This window comes from Rousettus aegyptiacus, unplaced genomic scaffold, assembly GCF_014176215.1.
Source record: "Rousettus aegyptiacus isolate mRouAeg1 unplaced genomic scaffold, mRouAeg1.p scaffold_m13_p_6, whole genome shotgun sequence".
In the NCBI taxonomy this organism is placed as follows: Eukaryota; Metazoa; Chordata; class Mammalia; order Chiroptera; family Pteropodidae; genus Rousettus; species Rousettus aegyptiacus.
In genome coordinates this window covers 64,370,115-64,396,241 of record NW_023416309.1, presented here as the reverse complement: position 1 = coordinate 64,396,241, position 26,127 = coordinate 64,370,115, and the positions used below count along the sequence as shown (strand labels likewise).

General features: G+C 48.5%; 1 protein-coding gene across 7 annotated transcripts in view; it reads left to right on the top strand.

Annotated features, from left to right (window-relative positions):
* Positions 1-4,700: 4,700 nt before the first annotated feature.
* Positions 4,701-26,127, top strand: part of PEMT (phosphatidylethanolamine N-methyltransferase) — a 77,789-nt gene continuing 56,362 nt past the window's right edge. The window contains exons 1-3 of one of the 7 annotated variants that reach the window (XM_016145234.2): positions 11,722-11,866; positions 12,147-12,333; positions 17,744-17,851. In XM_016145234.2, the coding sequence (XP_016000720.2) occupies positions 17,759-17,851 (93 nt within the window). In that variant the 5' untranslated portion in view covers positions 11,722-11,866; positions 12,147-12,333; positions 17,744-17,758. Of the gene's footprint in view, positions 4,716-4,914; positions 5,136-11,721; positions 11,867-12,146; positions 12,334-17,743; positions 17,852-26,127 lie in introns of those variants that run through there. The other 6 variants (XM_016145239.2, XM_016145238.2, XM_016145232.2 and 3 more) reach the window with 6 other exon arrangements.

Here is a 26,127-nt window from a genome sequence, read left to right as displayed (position 1 = left end):
TGCCAAGTGCAGGAGATGCAGTGGTGGCCTAAGGAGGAAAGGTCCTTGCACTCTGAGAAAGGAGGGAAGAGTGTGCTTGGCAGACGAAGTTGAGGTGCAAAGGTCTTGTGGCTGTAAGCAACTGAGAAAAAGCCAGTGTAGCTGGATCACAGAGAGTAGGAAAAACTGGAGAGGTGGTTGCACCCAGGCTGTATTGTTTCTTGGGGCCATGATGAGAAATAATGCTTTGCCTTTGTCCTTAAAGAAGCAATCAGGCTTCTCGGAGAAGATGAAATCTTAACTAGGCCTTGAAGGGTAGATTTGAAGATATTAAGCAGAGAAGGGGGGAAGAAACATGATGGGTTTTGAGCACTGAAATATTTGAATAAGTGCCGGATCCTGCAGTGGATCCAGCTGGGCTTTTTATATCATGTCCCCCATCCTCGGGAGGTAGGATTGAATGGCAATAGAAGGCCATGCTTGACTTTGGGCTGGTAGCTGTCAAATCTGTCACTTAGCTGTGTGACTGTGGGCCAGTAACTTCTACATGAGTCAGTTCTATGATCTGGAAAGGGAGAATAACACATCTCACTGCACAGGGCTGTTATGACACTTAAAGGAAACAGTGCTGAGTGCTGAGCCTGCAGTTTTAAGAGCTCAAACACCCTAGCTGTCATTTTTATGGTTAGGATTTTCTCTTCTCTTCTACTGAGAGTCAGAGAGAATAAGTCACTTGCTCAGGCCACACAGCTGGGAAGAGGTGGGGGACCTCAAGTCTCTTGTGGTTGGTTTAATTTGCTAGTTACAGATCCTACCACTCTCTTCATTCCATAGACAGGGTCATTGAGGAAATTTGGGAGTGGCAGAACTATTCATTCATTCCTTCATTCTTGAATACCTGCTGTGTGCTAGGCATAAGCCAGGTGCCAGGAAGAGAATGGTGTATAAACATAAAAATCCCTGCCCTTGTGAAGCTGCATTCTACCTGGGGAGACTGACACTACAGAAAATAAATAAGTGAACTAAATAAATTTTTTGGATGATAATAAGGGCTATGGGGAGAAATAAAGTTGGGAAGGGGATGGAGAGTGTAGGGAGAAGTCAATATGTTCAATAAAGTGGAAAGGTGATGCTTGACCTGAAGGAAGTGAGAGAGAGAGCTATGCGGACATCTGAGGGAACAGCATTCCAGGCAGAGGGCACAGCTTGTGGAAAGGCCTTGAGGTGAGGATGTGACTGGGGTGTTCCAGGAACAGCAGAGAGGCCAGCAGAAGGCGGGAGAGTTGTCTGCAATGTGGATGCTGAGGGAGCTAAGAGGCCCTACCAGTACCAATGTCCTTACTGGTGTTTTCTGGACTTTGGACTACTGGATCCAGGTGAGTCCACTCCTGAGTTCTCTTCCTAGCAATTGGTCACTGGGGCTCCTTCCTAAGCCCAGGGTGGAAGGGAGGTTGACTCATCACAACAGCGCTGCCCTGCCCCAGCTCCTACCCCGGCTCCTGCTGAACCTGCCACTCTAGTTCCTGGATCCTCCACGAGCAGTGTGGAGGCAATTGGGACTGAATTTAGGAGATAGGCACTGGACATCATGATCACCCTCCTGGTTTTAAAGAACTGCTGATGTTGTGGTTTCTAGTGACTCAGGGGAGGCTGTCGGGAGAGCAGCTCTGGTCACCTTGTCCTGTTCCTCACCTCATTGTCCTCCTGGAAACTTGGCAGCTCTCCTGGGCCCCAGTACTGCCCTAGTGTGTTCGTCAGTGTCATGTGATCTTAACAGCTGAGTCTCAGTTGTACAGAAAGGAGGGAGGCAAACACTTATTGAGAACCCACTGTTTGCTAGGCACTTTTGTGCGTATTACCTTTAATCCTTACCACAGCTGTGCTCAAGAGATTATACATATTTTATGAACAGAAAATAGATTCAGGTAGGAAAAGGTTTAGGTTTTACTCAAAGCCATCCAATGAGCAAATATTAATTTTAGTAATAAGAGCCTATTTTAATGATTGCTGGGAGCCATGCAGCCAGATCCAGTGCCACTAGGGGAAGTAGGGGAGAAGAAGGCAGGCAATGAAGAAATGCAGAAATGGCTTTTAGCTCTGATCCCCTTATAGCAAGGGTCAGACTCCTGGCTGGAGTAGTCATCTGGAGATGTTTGCTCTGGAGCCCACTGGGAGATATTCCCCGATAGATGGCTTTCCATATCTGAAGAGCTATCAAGGGGCAAAGAGAGATAACCTTAAGAGTAGAATGCAGCTCTATTTGTTAAAGCTTCAGAAAGGGTGATTTTGAGTCTGTATCATGAATAAACACCCAGTCCAACAGCGAAGCAGGCTACCTCGAGGTGGTGAACCTCCCATCACTTGAGGCATGTAAGCAGAAGTGATTTTTCTATTTGCTGGAGATGCCAAAAAAGGAATATTCTAGTGAGAGATGTTGGCCTGGATGATTTCCCTGCAAGCTCTTGGACCAGGGAGTTTTCAAAGGGTCAGGCAAAGACTTCTGCCCCAAAATATCTTCAGCAGGAGGCTTTTGATCTGAACAAACCTAATCACATTTGAAGCTGTAGCCTGGCTTCTGCATGTCTGGGTGTTTCCTTTTCACAGAGGGAGAGGGGCTGTGTTGGGGTGGAGGAGCGTATTCCTCTAGTTGCTTCAGCTCTGGTGTGACCTCTGAGGTTTACCTTTGAGAGAGGAGAGGAGTCATCTGAAAGAGTGCAGGGGAAAGGGCTTGCAGAAATGACCAACTCAGCCAGTTAAAGCCCATTCCTGACTGCCCTCTCTCCCCCTTCCAGGACTCTCCAGTTCACATCTATTGATTCATGGCTTGCCAACCAACTAATGTCTTTCCTTATCTCTGGAGCTGTGTAGGAATAAGGAGACTGTATAAAACTGCTTGTTACGTTACAATCAGGGCTCAGCCTTTGCATAGGAATCCGCTGAGCAGGTGCTGGCCTTAAGTGATACTTCCTATCTATAGCCTCAGTGTCCTGTCTCTCTGTTCGAGAATCCTGCAACAGTGCTGATAACATCAAGGTCGCAAAACAAACGACCTGTAAGACCGGTGGTCTGGAAATTCCTCCCTGCTTACAGCTCCCCTCCCACCACCAACCGCCCCCGCCCCCTACCAGAAGCTTCCCCTCTCATCCTGAGTCATGAAGCAAAAGTGAAACCTCAGATAAAGCAATCATGTGCCTCTTGCATGAACACTGCAAGGATATATAAGCTGTAAGCAATCTAAATCTGTGCTTTGGGTCTATTGAAACCCCCATGCTCTCCACTGGCATTAAATTCTCCTTCCTCTAACAAAGTTGTCTGAGCATCCAATTTCCTCTGTCAGGCGTTGCTTCCTGCAACACCTTCTGTTTCCAGATAAATCAAATACACAAAAACTCATTTTCCTGGCTTAATAACCATAGGAGCAGCCAAGTAGGTCAGGAGAAAGCTTGGGCTTCTGTGAAGTAGACACGTAATGGCGGGCAGGAAGAATGCTCACCAGGAGCCCTCCTCATTGGCAGGCTCCCCAGAATTGGCTCTGGTTCCAGCAGGCCCTCCCTGGACACCCTGAGGAATGGAGCTCTTAACCCTTGGTAACAGTGGTCAGTAGGTAAATTAGCCCTTGAGCATTTATTGTGTACCCTGCCCTGTTATGGCCAGTTGTCATTTAAGCACTTCCCACTGCACTTTGTAGTGAGTTTAGGTCCTGTGTGGTGAGTTTTATCAACATTTATTTCCCTTTTACTTTTGGAAAAAAACTACAATTTGCCTAGTCACAGAGCTAGTGCATACTCCAAAGCCAGTGTCCTTCCTGTCTCTTTGGTGGGCCTGCCTCATCCTAAGGATGTCGTGAAGGTTGGGCCTATCTGTAAAGCCCTCCGCAGAGGGGGGAGCATCCAGTGGCTGCTCAGTAAACACTCAAGATTAGTATGTGCTTAGGACCAAGGGGGAGAGCACTGAGCCGCTTGAATTAGGAAGCAGTTAGCATTGTGTATGTTCTACCCAGGTTCCCAGCTGGCTGTGTGGCTTCGTGCAAAATATGGGAATCTTGAGTCTATTTCCCTACAAAAGCGGCTCTCTTGGAACCCAACCATCTAAAATCCCATTTACTTTTTTCAACTTCTGCCCTCCCACTCTCAATTTCTCTACCTCTCCTTCCTCTACAGCTCACCAGCCTTTTCTAGATTCCTGAAGTGCAAGCAGTTCCTCTTCCTACTCTGCCCTGCCCCCATATTTGGCATGTCTGGCACCTTTTCAGGTGCCTGGCCTTCCTCAGAGCCTTCTAAGGCAGTATCCCTTGTTATCATCTGACCTAGCCCCTAGTTTTTTCCATCATAGTACTTATCTAAGTTATAATCTTTTATTCTTGTTTTGTTTCTTATTAGAAGACAGTGAGGGCCAGGACCTTGTGTTGCCAGCTACTGTACTACAACACACAGACGAATTCAGCAAATACTCTGTGAGTGAACGAGAGAATAAGGTGGAGGAACATAGGAGTGGAGGTGTCTTTGACTGGGGCTAAGTTAGTGGAGGCCGCGTGGGCTGGGGAGCCCAGTGTCCTGAGGAATAGCCTCGGCTGCAGGCTACAGGGTGTGCTCAGTCTGCGCCGCCTCTGGGTAAACGCAAATCTCAGAGAGGGGCGGGAGACCCGAGCCTGGACCGAGGCCAAGTCCGCAGGGGGCTGCGCAGAAAGCTACTTATATGTACGCCCCACCGTCGCCAGCCAAGGACAGGGACGCCAGGTCAGTTGGCGGGCCGGGTGCGGGACCCAAGGACCACGGGGGCAAACGGGAAAGCCGAACCGAGTGGCCGCCGCGAAACCGGCACTCGCTGAAGCATACGACTCTGGGACATGTAGTTCTTGGCTCTTCGAGAGATCGTCGCGAGCTCCAGGAAAGTGGCGCGTCGCAGAAACTGAGAACTACTTTTCCCAGAAGGCAGGGAGAAGCAGGGGTCACCGGGAAAGCACCCCAGCTAGCAGCGCTTCCCCGGCTCAATGGGGCCAGTCCTGGGGGCAAGTAGCTGCCACGAGGCCCCCGCGTGGTCCCTCCAGAGGTGGTCCCCCGGTTCAAAAGATCTGGGGGCCCGGAGCAGAGCCTATGATCAACTCCGTGGCGAGGCCGGACTGCTGCGGAGGCCTCGGAAACATTGACTTTAGGCAGGTACTGACTGCGCTGGGCGCCGGGGTACAGGAAAAAGGATCCGGGTGGCTAGTCAGGTGTACAGGCCTGCGGGCACCGCCTCCAACGCCCGGTGGGCGGGCCCACCGTTACCAGGCAACGGGGGCGGGGCGTAGTATGGGGCGGAGGTTGCGTGTTGAGGGCTTTGGCGTGCGTGCGTGTGTGTGTGTGTGTGCGCGCGCGCGCGCCTGTGTGTGTGTAAGAGTAAGCGGGATAGAGGACCTCAGATTTGTTAGTGTATATCAGAGAGAGTTCTGAGGTTGTGTGTGTGTCTGCGTGTGAGCCTCTGGGATTGTTTGTCTCTGAGGTTTTATAATTTGAGATTGTGAGCCTTTGAGATTGTGTGGTCAGAGTTGCTCTGAGAGTGTGTCCTGGAATCTGTGTGTGAGTGTGTATGACTAACACGGTGTGTGACTGAGCATGTGTTAGTGTGTTTGGAAGTATGAGTGGTAGGGGCATGTGATGTGTGGGAACCGTGAGACCCTGATGCCCCTTAATCCCTCTGGGCAAGCCCTCCCTCCTCCTCCCCCCTGCCCCCGCAGTTCCCCTGGGGCAGGAGGCCAGCTCTGCAGCTGAGGCAGGAGCCGGGTTTGAACCCTGGTTTCTCCACTCACTGGCTCTCAGCCAGCTGCAGAACGTGTCCTTCCTGGGTTGATAGGTGGAAATGGTTTACAACCTGTAAACCATTGTGCCTAGACTGAGTGAGATGAGATAGGCCCTGGTGTCTGGAAACCTGACTGGATGAGGTGACAGCCCCTTTGTAAAGTAATAGGCCAGAAAGTTGCCTTTTCATGGCGTCTCTCCCCAGGCTCCAATTCCAATGGGTTTTCCTCTCTCCTGTATTCTTCCTTCTATCAAAGCTTCCTTATTCACCTTCTTCATCAACCAACCAACCATTTTCCGTGGAGCCCATAATATATATCTATCTCTGAAGCAGCCTTCAACCTAGTCCATTCATTCCCTTTATTCATTCATTGATACAGCTGATCTTTATTGAGAATCTGGTGTTGGGGGACAGTTAAAGGTCTGCTCTCACTGAGCTTTCATTCTAGTGAGGAAAATATAGAGCCTGGAAATATAGAAAGTTCTCTGACAGAGGTAGAATTTGTCAGTGTTTTAGAGAGTTGCTGGTGGGGAGGTGGGATTGAAATCCGAAATATCTGTTCCCTATGTGAGGAGGTGCTTTGAGACCTGAGTGATAAACCAGTGGGGCCAGATGCTCTTGGTAGAGGGACAGCAGGGCAGAGGCCTCAGGAGAAAGTATTCAAGACAGGAAAAAAAGGGTAGCATGTGGCCCCAAGGGATTCAGGATGAGTGGAAATGGGTGGGAGGGAAGCAGAAAAGAAGAAGACGAGTATTATCTTTTCAGTAAACTCTCCCTGAAGAACGTACAGTTAAGATGAGTGATAGATCATATGGGTACAGCTCAGGCATTTTCACAAACTGGACATTCCTATGTAATGAGCACCCAGATCAAGGCAGATTATCACCCCTGGGGAGCCATCCTTAGGAGATAATTGTATTGATGGAATCCCTAGAATCTTAAATTGTAAGTGGCCATTACGAAATCTCTGGACAAACATGATCAGTGGTAGTACTATGATTCATGTTTTTTATCACTGCAAATCTCAGACGAAGATAGCACTTGGAATGCCAAAGGACCCTCAGCATTGCCTGGTTTAGGGGGTGGATACTTCATGGAAGTGTGGCTCTGTGTGGAAGGGCAGCTCACCATTAACTTGAGGTGGGGAAACCTTTGAGCCAGAGGCAGAATGTAAGTGGGCAGTGGGCCCATAGCAAGCCCAGCTGGAGGATTAGAGTCCTGCCCTTGGGTATCTGAGCAAGTCCTATATTCTAGACCTAGAAGCGAGAGGTGAGAATCAGCATGGATAGGGGAAGATTAACTGGGTTGTGTGGGAAGGTGTTATCTGCCCTTTTGCCCTTTTCCCTTCCCTCCAGAGCCTGCTGGGCCTGTGCAGTTGGAGAGCACTGGGAGCATTTCAGGGGACAGGTCAGGGTGACCCTAGTGGACTAATGTTCAGTTTTTTCCACTGCTGACCTTGTTGGTACGGTTAAGCTTCCTGTTGCCAAGGGATTTTTCTTCAAAAAACAAAACAAAACAAAACAAAACAAAATAACATACATTATGTATTTGTATTATGTGGTAGTTCTTTTCCTTCCACAATCAAAATCCCTGGTTTTAAAAGATATCAGTCCCTGGCCTGAGTGAGCTTCATCACCCCATGGGCATCTGAACTGCAGGGTCTCACTGTACTAGTCTAATGCCAGCCAATAAGAATATAATGTGTCACATAATTTAAACTTCTCTAGTAGCTATACTTTAAAAAGTAAAAAGAAATCAGTGAGGTTACTTTTAACATATTTTATTTAACCTAGGATATCAAAAGTATTATTTTGTCATGTGACACTGTAAGCACTCAATAGCCACATGTGGTTAGTGGCTGCCATATTGTACTGAGCAGTGAAGCTGTTGGGTGCAATGCCTTCAACCATGCCTTCTGGGCCTGTTCACCAGCTGATGTGGAATCTTATTATTTTTTTATTTTATTCTTTTTTAGGCGAGACAATCCTTGGTTGACCTCATAGATTGCAAGGACCTTATCAGTTTACAATCCCTTATTCTTTTATTTTTTACACCTTACAGCACCTGTCTCCCATCCAAGTACTAACTAGGCCCAACCCTGCTTAGCTTCCAAGATCAGAGGGGATCGGGCTTGTTCAGGGTAGCATGGCCATAGACTTGTTTTTGTTTTTAACTTAAAAAATCATCTGCTGGGATGTGAAGTGTACCTGCTTTAGCCTTATTGACCAAAGCTCTTCTTTGCCCTCCCTTCTCTTCCTATCATGGGGTTTCAGAGCCTTGCTCCTCAGCTTGACAACAGCATGAAGCAAGTTGACTGGTAGGTAGGTGGATTGGAGCAGGGACTGCCAACTTGCTGTCCATAGGCAAGAGCACCTCCAGGACTCAGAGGATGGCTTCAGTGAGGTTTAGGGGTGCTGGCTTCTTGGAGAACCCAGGTCAAGGTGAGCCCTTTTCATGCTCAGGTATCAGATCTCTTTTCCATGTGGACACATCTTCTCTTGTGAACAGAAGGGTGGTGTCACTTACTCATTGTCAAGAGGCATACTTCACTTTCTTGCTCTGTTACATGGGTGTAATAATGGGGCTCTAGTGAAGACCACAAGATAAGGGTGCAGAGTTGCTTTATAAATTGTCATGTGCATCCCACCTGAGAGTGGTCTTCTGAAGCAAAAGCCCTTGTACTTGAGAAGCTTTGAGGCCATGTTGGCTCCTTTAGTCACCCAGTCCTCAGTTGTGATATGGGAGGTTGAGTAAACCATTGGAAGCAAAATTCTGCTGGCAGATACGAGTGGGATATCTAGATTGCCTTTCAGGGCAAGAGGTTTGCCTTCTGTAAAAAACTGTTTTAAAGAATCTTTTGGTGTTATCACTTTAGTTAGAATAAATATCAGGCCATTTTATTTGATGACTTACTTTGTGAAGTTCTCAAGGACATCGTTTGTCTTTAGTATTTTTTGGATCAGAATCAAGACAGCAGGTTTGGGGCTTTCCTCTGCCTAACCTTAGGCAAGTCACTTAAACTCACAGAACCTCAGTTTCTTCTGCTTCTTTTGAGATGATCATATAGCTTTTCCTCGTCCATCTGTTGAGATGGTGAATTACACTGATATTTCGATTGTCAGATCAGTCCCGCATTCCTGAAGTGACCCTGACTTGGTCCTGACATGTTATCCCCTGTATAAATTTCTGGATTTGACTTACCATTATTTTATTGAAGATTTTGGTGGCTATGTTCATGAGAAATATGGTTCATAGTTTTCTTGTAGTGTCTTTAGTTTTAGTATTAAGTTAATACTGGTCTCTTAATGTGAGTTGGGAAGTGGCCCCTCCTGAATTCTGGGCGAGATTTTGTGGACTTGTTATTTCTTCCTTAAGTGTTAGGTAGAATTCATCCAATGAAACCTTCAGGGCCTGGAGCTTTCTCTCTTGGAAGATCGTTAACTATGAGTTCAATCCCTTTAATAGATATAGCACTATATCTTCTTGAATGAATTTTGGTAGCTTGTGCTCTTCCTGGATCAGACTATTTTGTCTGAGTTATTGAATTGTGGGTGTAAGCTCTTTCTTAGTGTTCCTTATTATCCCTGTAATGTTTGTGAGGTCAGTGGGGTGGGGCGCTCCACTTTTATTCTTGGTGTTAGTAATTTGTGTGTTCTCTTTTTCCCTTGATTGGTGTAGCTAGAAGCTTATCAATTTTTTTTTCCTAAAGAAGAGTTTTGGGGTTGATTCCCCCCCCCCTCTATTTTTCTGTTTTCAATTTGATTGATTTTTGCTCTTTTATTTTTTCCTTCAGCTTGTTTTGGGTTTTATTTACTCTTCTTTAATTTTTTAAGAACAAAGCTTATATTACTGATTTGAGATTTTTCTTCATTAATATAAGCTATACATTTCCCTCTTATCCCTGCATCCCACAATTTTTGCTATGTTATATTTTCATTTCAGTTCAAAGTACTTTAAAATTTCCCTTCAGACTTCCTCTTGACCTGTGAATTATTTGGAACTTTGTTCTTTAGCAAGTATCTTTATGTTATTGATTTCTAGTATAATTGTGCTATGGTATGAGAACCTGTTTTTACGCTTACTTATTCTTTTAAATTTAATATTTGTTTTATGGCCCAGAATGTGCTCTGTCTTGTTGAATGTTCCATATATACCTGAGAAGAGTGTGCCTTCCCCTGTTGTGGGGTGTTCTGTAAATGTCAATTAGTCCTAGTGGTTGGCAGTATTGTTAGGTCAACACCAATTTTTTGTCTGTCTTCTCTATCAGTCACTGAGAAAGAAGTATTGAGGACTCCAACTTGTAGATTTGTCTGTGTCATCTTTTGTTTCTGCCAGTTTTTACTTCATGTGTTAGGCTCAGTTTTTTAATATGAGAAATGGGCATGCCTCTCAGGGATGTGGTGTGGACTGAATAACATAGTCATAACAGCTAACATCTATTAAGCTAAGCTCTTCTATGTTCCAGACACTATACTAAGTGTTTTCCTTGCATTATCTCATTTAATTTTTTTGATAGTCCTATGAAGGAAGTACCGCTTTCATTCAAAGTTTATGGAGGGCATTTGACATGTCTAAGTTTACAAAGAGCATCAAGCTCGGCCAATCTGGGGCACACCCTGTTTCAGAACCATTCTCTGCCCTGCCTCAATAAAGCGCTTTGCCAGGGCTTGGTGCCCAGTGAAGGTCAGCTGGCTTATTGTTATTATTGCCTTTAACACATAATGGGTACTTAAATAAATATACTCAGTAGTGCCAACCTTGTAGGGCCTGTAGGGGTACTCGAGGGTCACTGTAAACGAAAGGGTTCTGCAGCTCACAATCACACAGAGAAGAGAGAGGGAACCCAAGGGGAAGAAGATGAGGGCCTTGAGAAGCACAGGGCCCAGCCACAAATCCCACTCCTAAGAAGGGACTCACTTTGGCCCCACCGATCTGGGAGCATGTGAGCCATCAGAGCCTTTTGCACATAGCCCAGGACACAGTTCTTGAATAAAGAAGAATGCATAAACATCTTTCTCCTTCCTGAAGGGAGTTATGGATTTAGGGAATCAGAGCAGCTGTTGACCATTTCTTTTTATTTTGGGATTTAGGAACACTTCAGTGTTTTTCCAGGCATTATCTGTAGCTGATCACTGTCACATTGTGACATTCAGACAAGCCTCCTGCCTTAAATGGTTTCCAGAGATTGCTTCTCCTCCAGTTCCAGTATAGGGCCCACATTTCTCTCTCTGGCTTTTCCTTAGGAAGTATATATTCCCAGAAAGAGAGAGGTGAGATGTCTGTGTATTAGTTAGTATTAAGCAAACAGAGGGAGGGGGCAGAATAACCCAGGCCCTAGAAACACCCTTCACACTTTGTACTTTCACACCTGTTCTCCCCTCTGTCTAGAATGTAACCTTGGGGGCCCCCATTCCACCAAAGGGAAACCTCAATCTGAGATTGGTCATGGGAGGCCTGCTTGTATCCTTAACCTTTCAAGTGCCTCAGTCTGCTCTTTCAAGTGGCTTTTGGGAAGTGACAGCAATTAGAGTGGGAGCACCCTGATTCCAGCCCAGATTGTGTGTTCACCAGAGACCTTCTGAGCCAGGTACCTCCCCCTGACCCTCTGTCTTGCAGGGTAGAAATATGAGGTTGGTGGGCTGCCTTAGTATAAAACTTCTTCGAGGAAAAAGAGTCTGACACATTTCTTCTTGGTCTGTGCCAAGCCTAGGGCTCTAACCAAAAGTTGCCCAAATCAACTGAGAATGCCAGGGCATGTTGGGTTTCCCAGGGAGAGGCAGGAGGAACTGTGGTTCAAAAGATATATTTTGCAGCACTGGAGGAGGACCCCTGTCCCCTCTGGCCCTTCACCCCCACCCCGTTTTTCCTGCCCTTTGCTGTATGTGATATGTGGATTCCACTTGTGATCCATGTGACTTTGACTCTGGGCCCTGCTGTTTGTTTGGATGTCACAATGTGACCCTGGGTGCTGTTGACCTGCAGCAAAGTGACCTGAAGTTCTGGAATCCCTCGGTAAAGTGAACTTGCTATGAGCCGTTTCCTTACCACCCCGTGTGGTTGCAATAGCTGAGCCCATCCATCGGACCTAGGGGAATTATTCCTGGTTGCGGTAGGTACCACTCTCCTATTCAAGCACAGAGAACTCTGCAGTTTGTGACCTTGGAGTGGGATCCCATTCTTAGAATTACTCTGAAACAGAAAGCCAGGACTTCTGCTACTTTAATAAGGTTGGGCTGGAGAGGGTTGAGGGTGGGGGATACACCCCTTAGTCAAGGCGGCTCACAGGTATGCAGGGTTGGCCAGAGGGACCACCCGCCCCCAACCACCACCACACACACCTGCTCTGCTCACATCTGACTGGGGTTTTTGGTTCTTTTCTGTTTGTCCAGTTTCAGGAGGGAGGCGTCTGCCCTTTCAAGACTCTTTTGAGAAGTGACAGCAATTAGGAAGGGACTTTTAGCTTTCAGGAGGCACTCCCCTCTGCTGCCTGGAATGCCACCGTGAGCTGTAATTCATCCTTTCCTGCTGAGCGGGCCCTTCTCCAGGCAACCCCCGCCCTCCCTCCCAGTCTCTAAGGTACTGGATACTTCCCTCCCACAGAGACAAGTTGATCCCAGGGCATTGGGACCTGGTAGTAGGGGGTTTGAGGTTCCAGTTTTAACCACTTCAGCCGTAATTGGGAGACCTGGCTGGGTGCTAATTTCTGCCAGTTTCAGCTAGTGTTCGCTGGTTAACCTTTCAGTGCCTCAGGTTCTCTCTTCTACCTCTATTCCCACAAAAGATAAAAGAAGCATATTTCTCCTTGCCCCTCTGGCATCAGTGGCTCCAGGTCTTGTGTGGAAACTCAAGTTTCTATCAGGAATCTGAAAGGTTTGGGCTAGTCAAGTCATGTTCTACTCTCAGCCTGGGGCCTGAGTCTGGGGCCTCTGGCTTTCTTATCTGCAAAGTAGACTGAACAATAGTGCTTTCCTTTCTGGGTGGTTGAAAGGACTGACTGAAATGAGGTATGTGAACTTTGAACTTTAAATAAATGCTCACTGATTGTGATAACTGGCATTGCGAAGGCATTGCAAAGTCTCTTTAGGGGCCTTAGCCCTCAGTCCATTGATTTTGTCTCACACTTCCCTAGAATAAGGCCTTCTTAGTGGATGCTCAGTGTCAGTTGAATGACACTGAGTTGAATTCTTAAAAAAATCTTAAGCATTTTGGAGGACAGCTTCTCCCAAGGGCCTGACGGCAAAATAGGGGATACCATTCCCGGTACCTAGTGCTGAGGCATGTGCTAACATTCTTTTCTCCAGAGGTGAAGTGCACAGACCTTAGTGCCCCGTCCCAGAAGTCTGACATATGCACACTCCCAGCTACCCAAGCTCTATCACCCCAGAAAAGTCCCTGTTTCCCTCCCAATCAGCTTCTCAATTTGATCCCCACGCAGCCACTGTCTGGGTAGTTGCACCTTCTTAGACCTCCCCTGAATCATTTACCTGGCTCTTTCCTTCCTGCTCTGCATCCCCAAGGCTGGGTTTCTGGCTGGCCATTAGCCACTTGTGTCTGCACCCTCCCCCCAGCTTGATGGGATTCTGTTCTGAACCTCATACTTGATTCTTAATCCTCTTGCTTAGAGGCACAGTGCTGAGGGCACACCAAGTTTGCCTGGGACTGAGGTATTTCCTGTCCTCAAGAAGGTTATCCAGCTCCAGGCGTCCCACTAGTTCACAATTAAAAGTGATAAAGGCCAGAGAACCCTGAGACAGCACAGGCTGTGTGAACACCAATGGGGCCTTGACAATCAGGCATGCGGGGGTCTAATCCTTGGCCTCAGGTTGCTGATCTGTAACATGAGGATGCTGAGGATGATGAACGGTAACTTTCAGGGTTGGTGGGGGATTGCGGGAGAGAATGTTTTACTTCTCTCTGCTTAGCGAGAATTGGACCACAGCCAGCTGTACACCCTGACTGTGGAGGCGTTTTCAACATCATGAACCTGTGCTGCCTGACTGCTTTGAAGGGTGGGAGGATGTAGAAGAGAGAATTCGGGCTTAGAAGAATGGCATCCTTGGACTGAACTCTCCATAAAGGGGAGTCTGGCTAACGTTAAAAGTTTTATGTATAGAGTTGCCATATAAACTGGGGGTAACTGTCAGTGTGAAAGTTAGCACGTGGTAAAAAGTCCATTTCGTGCTCCAGGTGTGCTGGCCCTGAGCTCCTCTATCTGATGACTCAGGGTGAGCCCAAGCTTTTGAGGAACTTGATAGAAGCTGTGGGAGGCTGGGTGGTCGGTTGGTGGGGATGACTAGCTTATGGAGTTGACGAATAGGGATAGTGGTGCTTGTGTGAGTACTGGAATTCAGGGAGGGCCAGGGCTTCTGCCTAAACACCTTGCACCCAGTTGCATACCCCAGGGACAGGCAGGCCTCAACCTGGGAGACTGACCTGCTTTCAATAGATTCCACCTCTGGTGTTTCTAAAAACCTGAATTAACCCTACCCTCTCCTTGGTCTGGCCATCCCACCTCCTTCCAATGCTATGAACATTGCTTAAAAGGTGCCATAAAAGTAAATATTATAAAGTGTAGCATCTGGGCAGCTGGAGGATCTCTGCTCAGCAGAGGCCACGCCTCCATGTCTAGAGGGGTCTGCTAGCAGCTTTCAGGCTGCTCACCTGCAGAATCCCCATAGCGGCCCCTTGGGCTCTTTTCTGCCTCCAGTCTGAAGCCAGAAGGGCGGGGATCAGAGTCCCCAGGAACACAGGTGGCCAAACTGGAGCGCCATTCAGAGATGTACCTTCAGCCCCTGCTTTTCACTGATGATGAAATGAGGGTCACTGTTCCCTTAGCAAACATTTACTCTTTGTGTCAGACAGAAGATACTAAAGATGGAGAAAAAAATGGCCCCTAGCCTAGAGGAGCAAATACAATATAGGGACAGATAACCAAATATTTCTAATTGGGGCTGCACTAAGGACAGACAGAAGGGTGCCATGGGTGAGGGTAGAGGAGATGCTTCAGCTGGGTCTTGAAGGATGAATAGGAGTTTGCTGGGGAGGGGGTTAAAAGGGATAGAAGGTATCTCAGACATGTGTAAATGCTATTGCGAAGGGGTCCAGAGCACCATGTCTGTGGGTAATGGGGTGGGATAGGAAGCCTGACAATTGAGATGAATGGAAATGACTTCATCACCTGTCAGTGAGTGCTGGGAAGGTTGAGCCCTGTGTAGATGAGGAGGCCTGGGGTATGCAGGGCATTGCAGGAAGTGAGGCTCAGGGAGCTGGCTTGGATATGAGTGCACCATGCTGAGGGCAGTGGGATGTGTTGGAGGAGTTTTGAACAGGGGAACAATGGGGTCACTAGACAGGTTGGACTTCTGGATAAGACAAAGGGAGTGCAATGGCAAGGCAAATTTTGGCTGGGGGTTGAGATGGAGACCAAGTGGAAGGGGAAGGGGTGAGTGAGATTTCCAGCTGCTAACAGGTCTGCTGTTCACAGCGAGGCAGGTACCTTACCTCAGCTCACTCTGTAATAACTGAGCAGAATCAGAGCAGACCTCTGTGTGGTTCCCCAGGCCAGCTTTCTCTCTCCTTCCCCATAGCTCCTGCTCCATCAAACATTCTCAATGGACAGGGCCTTGCAGTCAGGTGTGCTTAATAAATGTTTCTTTTCAGACAGAAGCTACAGCATCCTCTGGTTCAGTCCCAGGTTTTAGAGGCTTTGGGGCTGAGGCCTGGATGTCTCCCTCTAGGGCAGTGCAGCGTGTTCTGAGGCCAGTTAACAGCTGTTTCATCCATCATAAGTGGCTTCACCTTGCCTGATGTCTCCAGGGAAACTTAAAACTTCCTATCATAGCTTGGGGCTTTGTAAGGTGTCTGCTCTGTGAGCCTCCAAGGCTTGGAAGCTCTCACTGAGACTGGGATATCACCTGAGACAAGACAAAAGGAATCTGGAAGGCCAGGTGTGTGTTTACATGCCTGCCAGGTGGGTGTTGGCAGTGCCCACTGGGTTCCCAGAGGCTGTGGTCAGCCTAGGGCAAGGCCTGCTTCCAATATCACACTTCTCACTGTTGGCTGAGTGGGTCTTCCTTTGTCATTCATTTATTAATGTACTTGGATGCTCATGTGGTCATTTTCCCCCAGTCATTTCATCCACACATTCACCTAACAGTGCACCTTTGCTTCCTTTGTCAGTTTGTTCATTCTTGACTTACTCTTAGGCGAGTCTGAACTGGAGTGCCTGCTATTCAAGTAGCTCTGCTATTGGCCACATTGAGGTAAAGGTTTACCCTTGAGAGATACAGGCTGAGTGGGATAGGAGGCCCACACATGTGAAGGACATACCAGGCCACATCTTCTGTACTTAGTGACTTTCTGGAATCTTTTCACTGTTACACTCAGCAGCACTGTCTGGATGGCAAGGCTGAATTATGCCAGAAGGTCTTGATGGAGCAATAGTGGGATGGAGACCGCTGCTTGCCCACCAGCTAGGGGGGACTCTGGGGTAGACCAAATCAGGAGCATCATTTCTTTCCCAGCCCCCCAAAAGTAGGAGACAAACACTTCTTGAAAGTATGTACTATATCCCAAACAATAAAACAAAACAAAAAAACACTATCACAGTGGACATGGGAAAGATCAGAACTCTCGTGGTCTTAAGACTCATTTTACAGTTTAAACCTATTTTTATTTTGCATTGCATGTGGAGAGTTGCCCGAGTACTTTTAGTGCTTTGGGTCTCTAAAATCCTTTCTAAAAAGAAAAGTACAAAGAATAATACAGGGACTCAGTAAATAGTTAACACTCAAAATGTTGGAGGTGTCTCATCTTTTTTAAAGAAACAAATCAATATTGAAGGAGTCCAGCTGTTTTCTCTTCTTGTCCCTAGAGACAGGGGTTCTCAACCGCAGTTAGTTCTGTCCCCAAGAGACATTTTGGCATGTCCGAAGACATTTTTGGTTGCCACAACTGGGGAGAGCAATCGGTATCTGGTAGGTGGAGGCCAGGTGTGCTGCTGAACACCCAGCCGTGCAGGGGATGGCCCCACCACAGGGATCCAGCCTCAAGTACCCATGGTTTAGAGGACAAGAAACCCTGCTATAGATGCAACAAGTATCTTGAATTTAGTTTGTCACATGCCAGATTTTTAAAAAATACACAGAGAAAGAATATTCATTCTATGTGGTTGTGTGTTGTTTCCTAAAAATGAATATGTATGCTTTAGGAATTCTGCATCTTGCTATGTTCATTTGACATGCCTTTGAGAATATCACGTGTCGATGCATCTAGTTCATTTACATTCTGTAGCTTAGCTAATTTAGGAGAATGGGCCACATTTCGTTTATTCATTCTTGCATAGACATTCTTTTTCATTGCAAGTGTGCTGATAGGAACATCTTTGCACGTGTACATGGTACGTGTGTGTGAGTTTCTCTGGAGCTCACTGGGAGTAGAACTACGGGCATGTGGGAGTTCACAGCCTCATCAACACTCAGGACTGTCTGTGAGAAGAGGCACATTCATATTGTTTAGCTTTCATTTATCTGATTGCTGGTGAGGCTGTGCATATCTTCACGATGTCAGTTCCTTAGGTTTGCTCTGAGGCCTCTGAACACCTCTTCAGGGTCCTGGTCACAGCATCCTGGTGATGTGGACATTGGTCCTAGTGGAGTCCCTTCTCCCTCAGGATGCTGGACACTCATTATCTGAGCTGCCGATTTCCTCATCTAGTGTCCCTGCACACTACTCTTGTGGCTTGCCGACTCCTGACAGGGCACGACACAGCTGACTGGGTTTCTGCTTTTTATCTTCAGTTTTATGAGGTTGCACTGTAGTAACCTTTGCTGGACTTCGATGTGCCCAAGCCTCCAGTGTGTTCTCAGAGGGTAACTTTGTTTCTGAGTTCTGGGAGCTTATCACTTCTTAGGCTCCCCATGTATAGGCCTGGGGGCACCAGTGAGAGCTGGCAAGTTTCCTGCTGACTGTGGCTCTGTCCCTGCAGGCAGACCTCTGCGTTATGACCTGGCTGCTGGGCTACGTGGACCCTTCAGATCCCTGCTTTGTGGCTGCCGTTCTCGCCATTACTTTCAATCCTCTGTTCTGGAATGTGGTAAGTGTCCTCATCCTGACACTGTCCCAGCGGGCTGCACAGACAGACGAACCACTCTTCCTTCCCCTCTGCCTGTCTGTGGCCAGTGTGGAATCATCTTCTCTGTTTCCCCATTGAGGTTGGCACCCAGTTAGGGGATGTTGACCAGGGAAGCCCCTCACCATGGGGATCTCAAGATGTCTTGGCATCTGCAGATGGCTCTGGGCTGTTGCCAGGTTGGGCTGGGGCGGCAGGGCTGTGCTGTGATAGGGCTGCCCACCTGTGTCTGGCGATCTCACTCAGTCTTCTAGTTGGTGAAGCAGACTGTTTCACTTTCGGGCTTTCTTCTCTCTTCGCCATCCACAGAATGAAGCCACTCTTATGAGTCCCCTCCCCCTCATGTGCTCCATAAACATTTTTCCTAAATGAGGCTTCCTGCAAAATGGTTTGCACACCACTGGCCTGAGGTGTGCTGGGTAGCAATAACAAACCGATGAGAAGTGAAAACAGGAGACAGCAGCACCCCACTCTTCTGTGGGTACAGAGGACACTGGGGGGACAAGAGCTAGGGTGGGGCCTCAGGCTGCATGGGAAGTGGCCCTGAAGTGGTCCTGGGAGGGAGGACAGGTCCTCTTGCTGCAACCTTTCTCCAAAACGCTTCCTCTTGTCAAGGTGTGGGGGCAATTCTTGGGGTTTCTGGTCTAGCTTTCCTGTGCGGCCATCTTTGATGGGGTGTGAAGGGGCAGCAGTGGTGCTCTGGGAGCTGCGCTGGTGGTCCCTGGGGCTGCGTGCCTGGGTTTGCTGATGCAGAGCCGCGAACGTCCTGTGATCACCCTTGAGGGTAGCTAGAAGAATAAGGCTAAGCTTAGTGTTAACAACACACTGTTCCAGACTATTTTCATTTCAGGTGACCCCTTGTCCTAGGGGTAGAACAGGACATGTTTTTCATCTGCTTTATGAGTTAGGTCTTTTCTCCATCGGAGGAGATGGAGATGGGGGCGGGGCTGCTCACCTCAAAGAAGCCATATTCCGAATGCACTGTCCCTCATGTCCTGAATATGTTGGGCCTACGCTGAGGTGATCTGGTGGGAGGGGACTTGAGGAGAGCAGGGAGCTCTGAGGGACAGAGGTCCAGAGCTTGCTTCGTCCAAAACTATTCTTCAGGCCTCCTGGACTCCTGCCACACTCCCAAGAGGCCTTGTCCCACCCCACCTCTGTGCCTGCCCTGACCCTGACCTCCTGACACAGGCCTCCCCACAGGAGCTAGCATAGGTGGGCAGAGCACCTTCAGAGCCCCTCGGCCCCTCTTTGCTCACTTCTGCTCTCCCCACCTATGTACCTTCCCCTCTATCTTTTCAGCATCCGCAGCACCAGACAATGAAGCGGGTGTGGCAGGCTGAAAAATGACTCCCCAAAGATGACTCCCCAAGTTCTAATCCTTGGAACCTGTGAAGCTTACTGTGAATGGCAAAAGGTGGGGGGGCCTTTGCAGATGTGACTAAGTAAAGGATCTTGAAATAGGGAGGTTATCCTGGATTTTGGGGGTGAGCCCTAGCTGCAGTCACATGTATCCTTGTGAGAGAGAGATGTGGAGATGTTGGTGTTGAAGATTGGAGTGATGTGGCCACGAACTGAGGAAGGCCATAGCCTCCAGAAGCTGGAAGAGGTGAGGAATGGATTCTCCCCTAGAACCTATGAAGGAAGTAAGGCCCTGCCACACCTTGATTTTGGCCCAGTGATACTCATTTCAGACTTCTGGCCTCTAGAAGTGTGAGAGATTATATTCTTGTTATTGTAAACTACCCAGTTTGTGGTAATTTGTTACAGCAGCCACAGGAAACTAATACAGGGTATTAAAAGGCTGTTGATCCCTACTAGAAGACATCATGGTCTGTTGGGAGTTGACAGTGCTATTTCTGGTCCACGGGCCTCTCCCTATAGGCTTGGCCTTGACCAACAGTCTTTCTGGTCTCCCAGCACTGGGGACTTGACTTGACAAGTACACAAGGTGTCCTGTGGACACTTGGTAATGCACATGCCCCTTTGGTTATTTCTTGTTGGCCCCTCTAACAACATGTTTTTGTGAGTTTATGAATGTGGCCTACAGCAACATTTATAACAGCCGCATGGTTAAGGTACATAAGATTTTGAAGGCAGGCAGCTCATGTCTGTGTGTTTGTCATAAGGCTTTTTTTCTTTTGTCATAAGTTTTTCATTTTCCTTGTTTTTGGCAAAAATTATTCACTGGAACAGTTTGTGGTCATTAGTGGGAGAGAGAGAGAGAGCTCTTCAAAGTCATTTCAGAATGAAAAAAGTTATGAAAACATGTTGCGGTTTGGTGGGAACAGTGGACCGACACTGTAGGGCAGGAAGCACTGGTCTGGGTGAGGCTGGACCCCAGCTCTGTGATGCTATGGGGACCAGAATCCTAGTCTCGAGCAGTGAGAGGCTGCACTTGTGAAACCACTTAATTCAGTCCTCATTATAGCTAAAACAGTACTTGGCAAGCCTTGCTGTGCTTGTGCTGAGTGCATTTCATGCTGTATTTTAGTTGTCACAGTAAAACTGCTCTTCTCCCTTTTGGAAATTTCATTTAGTCATTTTCCTGGGCACTGGAGCACATGGCCCTGGGCCTCATGATGCTGAAATTCTAGGTGGGCAGTAGATGAATAAACACAAGTAGGGGAAGGGGAACTAGAGACAGGGAGGGCTGAGCAAGGCAGACCTTTGAGCAGAAACCTGCCCCTCTGCAGGAGTGAGCCCTTGGGTATCTGGGGGGAAGAGAAAACAGCAAATGCAAAAGTCCTGGGTGATTTCAAGGACCAGCTACTATATGGAATCTGACAGATGGAGAATGGAGGACAGGCTGCAAAAGTGACTAGGTCAACGGTGAGGACTTTGGAGTCTGAGCTGGCAGCCATGGGATGAGTAGCTCGACCTGACTCAGGTTTTTGAGGTTGACCTGGGCTTCTGGGAGGAGAACAGATGAGGGGGCAAGGGTGGAGCTGGGAGGCTGTCATAGTAATTGAGGCCCAAGAAGGTGGGTTGGACAGAGTGGTACCAGCAGAAGTGGGAGAAGTAGTCAAGATTCTAGGCATGATTTGAGGAAGAGTCACCTGTATACACTATGGTTTGGTTGGTAAGTGCAAGAGAGTAGGCATGGCTAGCTCTATGGTTGGGGCCTGAGTAACTTATAGTAAGAAATATACATGTGATCTCCTTAGTGTTGAGTACAATCAGGTGACTTTTGCTATCTGAACTGACTTTTGGAAGAACCTATGGATGGAGGCTGGTTGCCAGGGGAACCAAACAAGTGATTAAAGGGATGGAATTTTCAGTCCCACCCCTGACCTCTGGGGAAGGGTGAGGAGTTAGAGATTGAGTTCAATCACAAAGGTCCAATGACTCAATCAATCATGATTATATCATGAAGCATCTATAAAAACCCAAAAGGTCTGGCTTCAGAGAGCTTCCAGGTTGTTGAACATGTAGAGATGTGGAGAGAGTGGTGCACCCCAAGGATGTGGAAGCTCTGCATCCTTTCTTTATACCCTGCCCTATGCATCTCTTCCATCTGGTTGTTGATTCATGTTCTTTAATATCTTTTGTAATAAACTGATAATCTAATGAATAATCTAGTTTCTTGAATTCTGTAAGGTGGGTAGATAGCATCAGAATTGAATTGAATTGTAGGACACCCAGCTGGTGTCATAGACTTGGTTGGGTGTGTGTGTGTGGGGGGAACCCACACATCGAAATTGGGTGCAGAATTATAGAGGGCATAGCCACTTGCCTTGATGGGACAATGAAGGGGGAGAGGGTTATGGAAGAAGAGAGTTCAGTTTCTGCTGTCAGATTTACAATGTCCATGAGACTACAGGTGGAAATGAAGCCCATGTGAGTCCGGAATTCAGAGAAGTGTTTGGGGCTGGAGACGATGGCTGAAGCCTGAGAGAGTGGCTGCCCAGGGATAAATCTGACCTTAGACCCAAACCTTATGACTGTTCAGGGCATCATCTGCCTCCCTGGGGCATGGGTCTTGGAAGTTTTCCCATGATGTTGGCCGGAGTGGTATGCTTGCCCATTGGCACACCTTCCCACCAGCCCCTCCTAGCCCGTCTCTCTCTCTTCCCACCCCCACTCCCAGCAGCCAATTTGTGTCTCCCGAGTACAGAATCTTGTTACCAAGGCCTCAAGCTCTTTGTTGCTCAGTCCAAGGGAGGCTTTCTGGCTTTTTCTCCTTGGCTCTCTGGGGAAACTTTAACATTGCTGACCCTCGCTCTTTCTTGAAACCCTGCCTTCCCTGCACCCCACCTGCTTTTCTGGTTTACTCTCTATCTCTACTGTTCTTTGGGAACTCCTCTTCCTCTGCCCATCATTCATTCATTCAACAGATGTTCACGAAGGACTGCTGTGTGCCAGGCACTGTGTGAGCCTGCAGGAGCCAGGGAAACACCTGCACGGCTTCTTCTGAGGCCACAAATAGGTTCATAATTAAAATCGTGAAAAGATCAGGTGCTACAGAGGAACTAATTGGAGCTTCCTCCTTTGTCATCTGTGTCTTAACCTCTGGCCCAGAATCATCTCAGAGTACCAAGAGCTTGGGTCCAGGTGCTGTGGCCACAACTGAGTATGTCAGGTTCCAAAAGGAGCTCACTGTTTGGACTCTGGCAAGACTTCCCTAATGTGCTGTCCTTCACTATCTCCGAGAATGAGGCAAACCTGCCCCAGGGTCCTAGGGCGAGGCTCCAGGGCCAGCCTCCACTCTTTTCTCTAGCCTGCCCTCCAAGGCTGCCCTCACAGGTCCATATGCTTAACATGGGGCCACCACTATCACTGGGTGGCGCAGTAGTATTTTAGCCAGGTTGCCTGCCACTCTGTCCTCTCCAGCCTTCCTCACATGAGCACTTGCTCATGCACACCTCATAAGCACAAGGCCAGGGATTGACCCCTACCCAGTGCCCCAACACACGGAGTTGCTTAGAGGTGCCTGTATTATCTAGGAAAAAGTATAAGCACTTTCATCTGGCCCGTGAGGCCACTCTCTAGTGAGCACCCTCTCACCTGTACCCTCAGTCACCTTGGGTCCCTGCCCTTCCCTGAATGATTCATTCTCTCACCCCCACACCTGTGCCACCTCTTCCAGGCAGTCATCCTTGCTCCCTACGACCCCCCACCCCAAACTACCCTCTAGGTCAGGGTTGCTGACGTTAGTGTTGTAGACATTTTGGACTGTCCTGGGCACTCCAGGATGATTAACTCCATTCCCGGGGGTCAGTAGTACCCCCCTTACTCCCAAGTTCTGACAGTCTCAGTGTCTCCAGATATTACCAGGGTCTCCTGAGGTGCTTAGTCATCCCTATTTGTTTGAGTGAAGCAGCCCTCTGTGCCTACTGCTTGTGCCCATGTGCCCTCTGTATCACTGCTTAGCCCTCAGCTTTCCCCTTAGCCCAAGTATTCTGAGAGAGCTGAAGCAGTACCTGCGTTGCCCTCCTCTACCCCTAGCCTGGCCTGCTGTATGGAGGGCAGAGCATCTGTTCCACCTCAGGCTCGTGCCCAGTGCCACCTGCAGGGATGGCCCTGCAGGCAGTGTTTAGTGGGTTCATGAACTGGGTTCTTTCCCAGTTTTCTACTATGGCACCCAATGGAGGAGGTCCATCTTCCTCTGTGATGTTTGTGTAAGCATACCCTGACTGTGTAAAGAAAGGGAATCACAAATGGGTCCAGCTATTCATGGCATCACAGTAGTGGTAAGATAGGTGGCAGCCCTGCGCCATTCTGGCTCCCTAGAACTCCCTCTGTCAACACACGTGATTATAATGTTGCCTTGAGCTCTCCTATTTACGAAAGAAAGTTGTTCATGTGCTTTGCCGTCTTAACTATTATTAAAGGCAAATTTCTTGTCATGGACATCAAGCTGATTGAGATACGTCAGCATGTTTGGACACCCTGGCTAAACTGGGTGGGTTTATAGACAAGAGTGACCATATCATTAGTCTTCCACATGGGGACCCTTGGGAGAGTGAAAGGGGCATTATTAACAACCTGGTCAGGACAGCAGGTGTAAATTGGGACTGGCCTAGCAAGTGGGTTTCTTCAGAGTTGAGGGTGTGCTTCGGAGGTTGTGTTCTTCCATGCCCCTCACCTCAGTCCCATTGTCTGCTCCCACCCCTCCATACCCCTGCATGCCCACTTGCTTATGACTGTGTCCTTGCTTACTATTTCTTTTGCCTGAGACCCACCACCCATCCTTCCAGTGTCAGTGTGCAACACTCATGACGGGCTCCTCCCCCCACAGGTGCATCTGGGCCTCAGACCCCTCTCTTTGAGGGTGGGATCTATAGTTGGAGTCTGAGGCAGCTCTCTCACATGTGCTCACAGAGTGAATGTAGTTATTTGATGGGTCAGGTGCTGAGACATATCACTGCCTTCCCAACCAAGCCACGGCCAAAGCCCCAGCCTGGGCCTTGCTGATATGTACATGGTGGTCCCATATCTGCAGCAGGACAGAAACCTGCCCCAATGACCCTGGGCTTTCCTAGGTGTAGCCCTCAGAGTCTTGTATCCCAGGAGCCCCAGTCCTGGCTGGTTTCCCTAGTCTGCAGGGAGACGAGGCCTCCCCATTGGGTGAGATTGGGAGGAGGTGGCTCTTCCTCTCCAGGAAGTGGGACACTTGCCATCTGGCTTGGAGGGATCCCTTAGCAGAGGGATTATCTATCCTCTTTTGGCCCATGGGCTGGTGGCTGCAGGCTTTGGAGCGAGCAAGGGCAGCAGGACAGTAGGTGGCGCTGTGGGCAAGGCGAGGTGCTCTCCAGACTCCACTCTCAGGACTGAAGAGGAGGTAGTGAGGGAAGGGCAGGTGGGTGTGCTCCATAGCCTGTCCTGCCCCTCGCCACCTTCTGCCCTGCCTGACAATCGTTAGTGTGCATTGGCTGTGCTGCCTCAGTTTCTTTCAGATCTCTAGCCAGAAATCAGTTGGTTCATTTGGGGATTTTTCATGGGATTCCTACAGGTGCCAGAAAGCCAATCTTACAGATGATTCTGGCTAAAGCGAGAGAACTAGGCTGGCACTAGGAGGGAGGTCCAGGTCATCTCCTGTGTTCACATCACCCCCTAGGCCTGGATTTCTCCATCTGAGGTGTGAGGTCCCATCAAGCTCTGAAACACAGGGACCCATTCACTTTACCAAGTCCTACTCTCGGGTGGCTCTGTTCTGGCCCCAGAGGAACATATACCCTGCCCTCTTGGAAGTGGTGCTCAGGCCAAGAAGGTAAGATTGGATATTGGAAGTGCAATCTAAAAGTTGGAATTTGATTAATAATAAAGCTCTCAATTAGAGAACATATTCAGAAGACAGGTGATGAGGGCAGGTCATGAGGCTTCTTGGTTGAGGGTTGCTCAGGGTCTGCTGACGTGATGGCTGGGGTTTGCAGAGGAGCAGCAGGCATGGGGGCGGGGTCAAGAGTCGAGAAGACCAAAGTAGGGTTGATGTGTTTGGAAGGAAGGTGAACAGCAGGCCCAGGTCCCCTGAGGGAGGACCCTGAATGCTGGCCTACAACCCTGATTGTCTGCTATAGTCTGGCAATGAATATGAGTATGCCAGTGTGTGTACATGTGAGTGTGTGTGTGAAAGTGTGAGTGCGAATGTATTATGTGGGCATGAATGTGAATGTGCACATTTAAATGTACATGTTTGTGTCAGATAGATGGGGCAATTGGGACAGGGGCGTGAACCAGGCTGTCTGAGACTCTCGTCCCATCTGGCTCAGAAATCTGGCACCCAGGGCCTTGCCACTTACCCACTGGGCTCTGAGCTGGTGTTCCTGGATCAGAAGACATCTTCCTCTGCCAGGGGATGTATTGCGTTTGTGGGAATGCTTAGCTGGGCTTACTGATGTAGCCTGTGGCACAAGAAGTGTTTTTCTCTGAGCAGAGCTAGCCAGCTGCCTGAGCCTGAGAGCATAGTGCTCTTCTAGCTGGCTGGCCACTTGTCCCTTACAACTGCTGTCACCTAGGACACTGAAGCACCTCCTGTCCCTCACCCCTGCCCCAGCTGTTCCTACAGAACTAATGGTATGTCTGGCCTCGGCTCCATGGCTGGGGACAGTCTGCTCCTTGTCACCAGGGTCCCACATTCACTCCCCTGTCCTCGATGTTGGCTCAAGTGCAAGATGTTCCCTGATATTCTGCGTGTATGCACTTATCTGAGCCAGGGAGGAGATAGATGAGTATTTCAGCTGGAAGCAGTCCTGCCTACCCCTGCAACCTTGTCCTGAATGGAGAGCCATACCAAGCAG